The 9550-nt window shown below is 50.6% G+C and overlaps 2 protein-coding genes across 2 annotated transcripts; both read right to left on the bottom strand.

The window, feature by feature from the left end:
* Positions 1–2714: 2714 nt before the first annotated feature.
* On the bottom strand, positions 2715–3342 carry TMEM239 (transmembrane protein 239). The gene is made up of 2 exons (XM_011369495.2): positions 3311–3342; positions 2715–3243 (listed from the first exon to the last, which is right to left on the bottom strand). The coding sequence occupies exon 2, from the start codon at positions 3168–3170 to the stop codon at positions 2715–2717; it is 456 nt and encodes a 151-aa protein (XP_011367797.1). The 5' UTR covers positions 3171–3243; positions 3311–3342.
* Positions 3343–3899: 557 nt separating this feature from the next.
* Positions 3900–4497, bottom strand: CUNH20orf141 (chromosome unknown C20orf141 homolog). The gene is made up of 2 exons (XM_011369482.1): positions 4232–4497; positions 3900–4137 (listed from the first exon to the last, which is right to left on the bottom strand). Exons 1-2 carry the CDS (start codon positions 4495–4497, stop codon positions 3900–3902), a joined length of 504 nt encoding a protein of 167 aa, XP_011367784.1.
* Positions 4498–9550: the final 5053 nt, after the last annotated feature.

Below are 9550 nucleotides of genomic sequence, written 5' to 3'. Positions count from 1 at the left end.
TTTTTTTTTCACTCAATGCTAGGATTTCTGATCAATCCATATAGTTCCCACTCCTCCTAACAGCTGCGACCTCTCCACAGTGCTCATCTACCACATTTCACCTCCTGCCACCCCCAATAACAGTGCAATCTTCACTCTCAAATATGTCCCCTCTTATGCAGATTTTCTCATGCAGGGTGCATGTTTATCACCTAAGATCTTGTTAAAATGCAGGTTTTGATTCCACAGGCCTGAGATGAGGCCTGAAACTCTGCATTCTAACCAGCTCCCAGGTGAGGCCTATACCGCTGGTCCTGGGACCACACTTTGAGGTGCAAAGCCATTATGGGCCTAAAGTGAGAATTCATATTAGGTTGTTAGGTCAATGGGGTATGTATTGATCTAATTTGATAAATATTGCCCATCCGCTCTCCAGTCTGGCTGTATCACCTTACCCCACAACAGCAGAGTAGGAGAGTGGAAGGGATATATTTATGTGGGGAAAGGAAGAAGGCCTTCTTACTCCTACCCACATCTTGTCCCCCAGTGTGTCTGATCTGGGTCAAAATCTCCTCTCTCCCTTAATTGGAATGGCCTCAAGGCTCCGGAGTAATGCTGCTGGCCAGCAATGCACAGCTAAGTTAATCATGGACCCCGGATTTACATCCAGGCTTTATCTCTGACACGAGCTTTAAGAACAGGCATGGGGTCTTCAGTTAGTTTGTATTGTCTCCATTGCTTTTTCTTTAGTAGCCTGTTCGATGGAACAGGACTCAAATAGCCTGGCCTTGCCACTGGCAAGTGACTAGCTGAATCTGACTTCTCATCTCTAAAATGGAATAGTAACCACATAGGTATAGTTTCTGGAGTGAAGAATCAGTCCAGAAACATCATTCACATGCCAGGAGTCCTACAGGAGCCCTAAGACAATTGTTCTTGCCTGTGTTTTACCCATGAGGAAAATGAAGTTCAGGAAGACTTAGCAATTTCCAACGCTGTGGAGCTAGAAAGTGACAATGCTGGGATTCGAACCCAGCTTCAGCTAATACACCAGAACCTATGCTAACTATGAGGCTATTACCACCTCCAAGTCCAGCCTTGCCCTTAACTATCAGGCCATATTTCAGGGAGAATCACAAGGAAATGGGAAGAAAGGACTGTGCCTGGGGTTTCAGGCACTGATGCTGAAGGCATCTAACCAGTGGCATGCAGGGTTATGAAATTCCATAGCAAATAGGTTTGGCAAAAATGAACCCGAGTTCTAAGGTCTGGTCCTCAGGGCTTGAGTATTTACGTGGCTGGAGAGGGGTACTTTGGGTCTAGGGCTTTAAGAGCAGGACTTTAAGGGTTAGATGTACAATGGGGTCAGGACTCAGCTGAAGTTGGGGTTAGGAATTGGGTGGAGGTCGAGTGGAGTAGGAGTCAGGTGGCTGAGTCTTAGCCATGGGTAAAGGTGCCTATCATGTGTCTAATAGCTGATCATTCACCGTCTTGTTTGGAGGGTTAGCAGATATGTGAACAGCCAGTGCCCTGGACATTGGAGACGCCACTTTCCAAGGCCCTCCTGGTACTGTGAGCAATTTGCTGGGTCCATTTTGGAAACCACGGGCCATGCTTTTCCCATTGACACAGCTGTGCAAGCATCTCCTGGCACAGGGCCCAGCCCTAGGCATTTCACAATCAGGAGAGTTTGACATCTGCATATTTGGAGATATCATGGCACACAACCTTTTACATCTTGTCCACACCATCTATCCTCTGTTTACCATTGTAATTACATCCATGACAGAGCATTTCTCTGAAGGCCTAGCGAACTTTCCGCTCTTCCTATGGCCTTCAGGGTCGAAAGACCTTTGAGCCTAGAGAATGTTTTTAGAGCCAGTACAACATCTTACAGTTTTCTGGTCTTTGCGAAGTACTTCACACATAGGTATTGCCTCTGACTCAACTCCACAAGGGAGTTGGGACCCACTTAGCACAGGCTGAAAAGAATTAATTGGCCACATTGTGTAGGTGGGTGAAATGGCACTTCTTGTTTGTTTTTCCAGAACAGACCGCAGGAGACTTAAAGAATTGGTACTCTCTGGGAACCTCACTACCCTGTTTGGCCCATTTCCCAGACTTGGGGATGTGGGCCGAAGCAGGAGCTAGGATGTCTAGGGCATGGGGGACTTCCTGGGCAGAAAGATCTGGATGGTGAGTTAGTCGAGGTCTCATGGGGCTTGTGGCCAGCCCTCTTGCAGTTAGGTTTCTGTCAGTGGGCCCTTTCTAGAGCTTGGGCAAGTGGAAAGAGGGGGTTGGTAAGAGGAATGACAAGTCCACGGGAACCCAGAGAGATGTTCTCAATGAATCTGAAGCTAAGACAGCTGCAAAAAAAAGATGCTGCTGGTTGCTAAAGGGGTCCCAGTGGTGTCACCACACCCACATGGGAGTTCTTGATGGCTTAGCCAAGCTCTTCCCCTAGCTAAGCCTTCTGCCCTATCCCATCTCCTCAAAGCCCCTGTTCTCCCATACCAAGTACCTGCAGCATCATCTTGAGGGAGGTACCCAGAGATCAGGTCAATCTAGCCTTCAGCTCCATCAGCGTCACCCATGTCACAACCATTGCTAGCAACTGGGGGTTGGGGGCCTGCTGAAGCAGGAAGGCCCTGGTCCCATTGCCCTCCCTCTCCCCCGAGCCTCAGCCTAGGCCAGGGCTCAACAGACACAGGCAGCAGGATGGGGTTTCCCTTCTATTAGTCCAAGTCCTGAGCATGGCCTGGATGAGACATGGAGGTGAGGAGGCCCACGAGACTCAGCAGTGTGGAAAGCAGCAGCAGGAAGGAGGCGGTGAAGAGCAGAGCTGGGAGGGCACTGAGTACCAGCAGCAGGACAGCAGGCAGCAGATGTCGCCACGCAGCGGCCACAACAGGCCAAAGGGAGCTCAGGAGATAGGAGCCAGTGGTGAAGAGTGCATGGCACAGCATCAGCGCCAGCAGCAGGTAGAGGATCCCCTCCAGGCTCCACAGCACACGCTGCAGAGGTTGCCTCCAGCTTGATGTGATCCACCACTGGGTCCAGTTCTGGGGCACATAGTACATGCACCAGCGCACCCAACCCTGCCGTGTGACCCAGGTCGACCAGGGCACCGCCGGCTGTGGCCCCTCGCCGGCCCCAATGGCATCGGTCTCCATTCTCAGCTGCTGCATCATGGCTGGTGCACCTAGGGAGAGGGCCAGGCCAGCTGCAGAAGCAGCCCTGGATATGCCTGGGACCTCAGGGCAGGTGGAAGTGCAGGGGTCAGGCGGGTACCAGCATGGGTGGGGTGGGGCTTCGAGCTGGGGCCTGGGTCTTACCTAAGTCATGTTGTTTCTTGCAGCGCCCAGGACGGCCTAGCACCCAGAGTCAAGGACTCTCTTTCACTCACCCCCACCCTCCCCAGAAGAGCCCCATTGTGACCCGAACTCGGGTGGGGTACAGCCAAGAAAGGAGCCACTGTAGGGTGTGAGTCTCATCTGAGACCCTCTCTCTGTGGACCTTTCAGGCTGGCAGGGGAGCCTGGGTAGTCCATAGATGTAGTTTCTCATGCTTTCTTGTGGGAAGCCCTCTTGGATCTCTGTCCCTTCCCTGATGGCTGATAACCAGTCCCTCTCTGCTCTCTTGCAAGTCTTTCTCTCTGGACCTTCATTCTTTAGAACCACAGAGGAGGCCAGAACGCCCAGCCTCAACCTGCAGGATCTGAGACGGGCTCCCTGGGCTCCAACCCTGGGCTCCCTGTCCCTTATCTTGCCACTTTTAGTATCAGACCTAGGTATCCACTGTTCCTATTGTGGGGCTGGAGGTCTCCTGAGGTTCAGGCTGGGGACAATAGCGTACCCTCCCGCCTGCCCAGCCCAGGATGGAGGAAAGGAGGCTTAAGGAAGCAGCATGGCCAGTGTATTTCAGGCCCAAGGATGGAGGCAGAAAGCCAGGCCGAGCAGGGCCAAGGGCATGCCTCGCGCCCCCAGGAGCAGCCCTAGGCCCAGAAGCAGCAGTAGCAGAGCTTCCTGGAGGCGCAGTTGTCCTGTGGCTGCCACCATCGGCAAGAGTAGAGCCGCCTGCTGTCTTGGACCCTCACCGGCCCCCTGACTCTGGCCCCCTGTAAGAAGTGTGTGCTGTGGCCGGGTGGGACTTGCAGGTCTGTGGAGAGAGAGGGTAGGAGCTAGGCTTTGGGAGGTTGACCAGTGGCTCACTGACCCGTACCTGCCCACCTGCCAGGCTGCTGCCCACTTACCTGTGGAGCAGGTCAAAGGCCAGGAAGCTGACCAATAGCAGCAGCAGCAGGAAGGCTAGGCCAGCCATGGAAAAGACTGCCCGAATTGTCAACCCCAGTGCCCCCAGTCCTAGGACACTGTCCAGGAGCTGGGCTGGGCTAGGGCCCCAGGAGGATACATATGTACCTACTGGACTACCTGATCCCTCCCCAGCACCCAGGCCCCTGAGAGGGAAAGGGATAGGATAAGCAAGGGTGTGGGGCCTGGGTAAGCAGACCTGGGTCATGAAGAGAAGTGGAGGTTACAAAAGGGGGCTGTGTGGGAGGAGTATGGGAGGGGGTGGAAAACACTCAAGGGTGAGCTTGGGGAGTGGGGAATTGGGGTCTTGGGGAATCTCCCCTTCCCCACACACCCACTCACCAAAACCCCCTCACCTCCTCCCATTTTGGTCAGCCATTCTGGTACTGAGCAGCTGGGGCATTGTGACCTCTTGCCAGGTGGAGCCCTGGTTTAGGGAGTGGCTGCTGCTGGTTCTGGCGTCACAAGCAGCTGGTGGCCCAGGTGGGGCTTAGCCAGAGGAGGTCAGTGATTTCGGAGAACTAAGACTCAGCCTCTTGCCTCTGCTAATTCTCTGCCCCGGGGCTCTCCCATGGGGATCTGAGTTGATAAGGCAGCATTCTAACCCTATCACTACATGGGCAGCTGACCAAGGGAGGAAGGACTGCTTTCAAACCTGCAGGTTCCCAGAGCTGTAAGTCCAGGGACAAGTCATTCAATCTTCCCATCCAATGCTCTCTCTCCTGAGAGTAGGGCGATGCCTGTGGGTCCCTAGAGGGATTTTTCAGGACTGCAGCCCTGGAATGCAGAGATAGACTCTGCCAGGAAACAACCCGAGGCTTTCTGGGTCTGGGCTCCCACGTGACCTGCTACTTGGGAATGGGGCAGGAGGGGGCTGTTTAGGCATTCTAAGTACTACTATGGTTTGTGGGAGGTATTTTGGATACTGAGATTTTAGAAATGGCAAAGAGGGTGTGAATGTAGGAGGGCTACAACATAGTAACCTCCAAATTGCAGGTTAAGGTTACCCTCTGAGAATGAAATTAAGGAAAATGAACATGTAATGAAGAGATTGATCACCTTGGAAAGAAACTTACCCCCACTGATAATTTGTAACTAGGTGATGGTTCTGGAAGTTCTAGCATATCTCAGTTTAATGACTTGAGAGGCAAGAATGGAAATGCATCATAAATGGGAGAACTTGATCCTTGTCCACAAATCACACTTTGAAGGAAAACTGATGGGGGTGAGGAATGGAAGACAGTGGTCATACGGCCCCCAGGAGAGGAGGAGACAGAGCAAGAATCAGACTATATGTCTGCCTCCAGTGGGCCTTGTCCAAAGACTAAAGCTTAGTGACCTGACATTTTTGGTGGTGATGAGCTCAACAGCCCGTGGAGCCAGTGCCACCAGTCCTTGGGACCATTCATTGATTGCTTTTGCTCAGAGCAGTAAAGCAATGCCCACAAAATTCTAAGGGAAAATGATTTCCAGCCTAGAAACATATTTGTCCAAATGATTATCAAGTGTGATGCTAGAATAAAGACATTTTAAGCCATATGAGGTCTCAAAAATTGTACCTTGTGTACACTTTTTCTTAGAAAGCTACTGGAGGATGCGCTTCGGAAAAACAAAGAAAGAGGACAATATGAAAGATGAAAGAAGCTAAATACTAGATATGTATGATGAGAAAGGCCTGGGATGTCAGCTGTGCTCCCAGGTGAAGAAAGCAAGGAACTCAGCCTGAAATCAAAAGATAGACAGACGCTCCAGAAGGCATGTCTCCAGAAAAAAAATGAAATTGATTATCTGCTGCTTTTAGACATATTCAAAATAAATGTCCAGTTCTGTTGGAAATTTTGGGATTGAATTAGCAATTGGTGCCTTGAAACCAAGCAAATGATAAAAAAATTATTAACTTCAGGGAACACAAAAAGTAAAACAATAATATTTACATGGTCATCATATAAGCACTGAATATTGGCTCCAGTGATTTAGCTCTTAGGGGAAAATGAAAGGAGTGAAAGTGTATGTTTGTGTCTTTGGGTGTGTATGGGTGGGAGGGCGGAAGGAAAGCTAAGTCCTTAATTCATATCAGGAAATCGACAGATAACATCTAAACATAGAAAAATCGAGAAATAGCAATAGAAACTTAGAGGTAAATACAAGGAAAAATAACAAAAAGAATTTAAAATGATTGACGGGAATGGAGAAGCATACAAAAGTCTTTTACAAGCCTAAATGTGATTTACCCCTAAAACTATATTACATAGTATTTTAAGGAAAATGATTTAGTTAAAAAAAAGCAAATTAATATAGGGTCATATTGTGGAGATCGGGGATATAACCTCTCACAATGAATGAAATACCAATTTCCTAATGTTATGTGGTTGTACTCTTGTGGCTTGAGATAACATTTCCAGTGACAGCATCAAATACCATCAAACTGAGAAAGTTGTGAATTTCATGAATTTTAAGTGGAGGTACTTTAAACTTCCAACTAGTGCTTCTCAATCTTAAATGTGCATATGACTTTCCTGGGGTTGAATCCTCTGGAAAACTTATCAAAATGCAGATTCTGATTCAATAGGTCTGGGGCAGGGATTCTGCATTTCCAACAAGCTCCAGGGCATGCTGCTGCTGTTGGTACAAGGCTGCCCTTTGAGGAGCAAGGCTGTCAAAGATATTGATGTACAAAAGAGAGACAGCAGCGCGGGGCGGTGAGGAGAGAATGGGCATGTGGGGAGATGCCATCTAGATGCCACGGGAGTCCCCATCAATACTCACCTGCATCATAGGAAGAGTACCTAGTGGGCAGTGAGTTCTGCTTCAGCACCAGGGACAGGAGATTAGGAGGCACGGGCAGCAGACAGATTCCACTACTTCTCTACTTGTGCAGCCAGCCAGAGTGTTCTTTCTTTTCTCGATATTGTTTTATTCCATACATGCATGTGGGGACAAGCTGTTTTCTCCACCTTTAATTCATTTGGTTAATTTCAGAGAACCCCTGGAACCACAGCAACTCTGGGAAGAATATATCGTTCCCATCTTACAGATGAAACTGAGGCTCAAAGAGGTGAAATTAGTATCCAAGGATACCCAAACAAAATAAATAGTAGAAGCCAGATGTGAAATTATGCCAGTGTGGCACCAAAGTCATCTGTCCTCTCAATCTCCAGCCACCCGACCTTACCCGGGAGCTAGCAGAAGATTCCTAGCCCATTCCTTAAACCAAAATCCCTTTTGGGCAGGTGTCCCCCGCAGTGTGGCTCGGTTGTGTTTTGCAACATATCCTCACCCTTGTGAGGCCACAAAAGATCCTCCACCTGGCTCCTGGGGCTAGAGATCTGGCTGTGTAAGTACCTGGGTGCAAACCTGCTGCTGTACCCTGGGACCCGCTACCTCCAGAACCTGCTTCTGAGCTTCGTGGCTTTGCTGCCCCAGGTTCCTAGGGGCAAGGGCCAAAGGCAGTACCAGGCTGGGAGCATAGAGGGCTGTGAGGGGATGAAGTTATAAAGGGTCATGAGAAGGTGCTGAGGGGTTCAGGGGACATAGAGGGGTGCCAAGGGATCCTAAATGTTGCAATAGGACAGAGAGCAAGGGGTACAAAAGGATGAGAAGAAGGATGAAGGGGGCCACATGTGTCACAAAAGGTATGAATGTCCTGCAAATCCCAGCCCTAAGGGATTGGTGGGAGGTGGCCAACATACCTTATCCTGCCAGTCCCGTTAGGAGGCAGGTCTCCCAGTTCATGGCCTGCCATCTCCCCTCCCATAAAATCTGGTGCTGTTGGGAAGAGTCAACTTCCCTCCAGCCTTGCTTGTTCTCCTCTAACCTTGAATATATTATACACATGCTTTTTGAGTGCTGACTAGAGAACAGGCTCTTTTCTAGACTTCGAGGTGCAGTTGCGAACATTGGGGTGCAAAAGGCTCTTCTAGTGGGTTGCTTACCTCCTGTCGTGGGGGAGGAGGCACCCAACAGTGAACACACAACAAATAAAACGAGATAGTCTCATAGTGCTGAGTGCCTTGAAGACAATATAATAAAACAATATGAGAGGATAGACTGTGTGCAGAGGGCGGAGAATACTTCCATCAGAACGGTCAGGGAAGGCCTTTGAAAACAGGTGATATTGAAAGGCAATCTGAATGATGAGGATGCAAACTTGGTGAGCCAGTGCAAAGGCCCTGAGCCTGGATGGGGCTGGTGCACTGGAGGAACAGCTAGAATGTCTGGGTGGCTGGAGGAATATGAGCCAGGGGGTGAGCATGGGGAGATGAAGTGGGAAAGGTATGAGTGGAGAGCCTTATCATGAAGGGCCTTGCAGGTGAGTGCACTAGGGACTTAAGCCAGGAGGAACTTGACAGGATTTGGCTGCTGTGTGGGGTGGGACTTGGAGGGGGCAGGAGTCTCAAGAGGCTGAACTATCTTAGCCTCAATACCACATTCTCTCTCACACCTCTCTGTGCAACTTGGATGAGGGTAGGGGCCAGAGACAGGTAATGGCCAGATTGGGCTTTAGCTGGAGCAGAACAGCCCACAGGACCTGTTCAGATCTGCTTCTCCATCCATTTGGTCTGCTGCACCGTCACTCTGCCCCTAACTCCGCCCCACGCTTCAGGGAGCGTGGGCTTTGGAGCGCCTACCTTGAGTTATTCTAAGTCCCTCTCTGGTGCCTGAGACCTGGCAGTGCCGTCCAGGCAGTCTAGGTGGGGCGCTCCAAGGCAGGACCAGGACCTTCGTGGGCCCTGGCCGGGTTACTCCCTTTCTGAGGGGGGCTCTCTACCCAGAACACGCGGGAGCATCTACCCAGAGATGCCTGAGGCTCCAGACTTGCTTCTATGAAGTCGTCCCGGCCAGTGGTGGCCTCCATTCCTGAAGCTTGACGCGGTATTTCTTTCAAGACATCCTGCGAGATAGGGCCACCGAAATAGCGCCGAGACGCTGACTTCGGGTGATTCAAATTGTATAGATAGTGGCCCTGCAAAAAATATTTGCTCAGGCCCCGCATCCCCCAGAGAATTCCTGACCACCTCTGGGGGGTTGGCGGTATCTCCCTGCGGGCTCCTTGCAAGGGCAAAACAACAGCTAGAGGCGCACACTGGACGCATTTCTTTCCTTCTGGGGAGGCAACCCTAGCATGGGGGTGTCAAAGGGGTCTCCGAGGGGGCATGGGCAGGGTCCTGCGCTCTGGAATCTCGCGAGTGAGGTAATCCTGTGGTCAGAAACCAGGGGCTGTGGGTCCTAGGAGGAGAATGAGGTGGGGGTGAGGAGGGAGA

The sequence above is a fragment of the Pteropus vampyrus genome, unplaced genomic scaffold (genome assembly GCF_000151845.1).
Source record: "Pteropus vampyrus isolate Shadow unplaced genomic scaffold, Pvam_2.0 Scaffold7, whole genome shotgun sequence".
NCBI classification, from domain to species: domain Eukaryota; kingdom Metazoa; phylum Chordata; class Mammalia; order Chiroptera; family Pteropodidae; genus Pteropus; species Pteropus vampyrus.
This window is presented reverse-complemented; position numbering and strand designations above follow the sequence as displayed.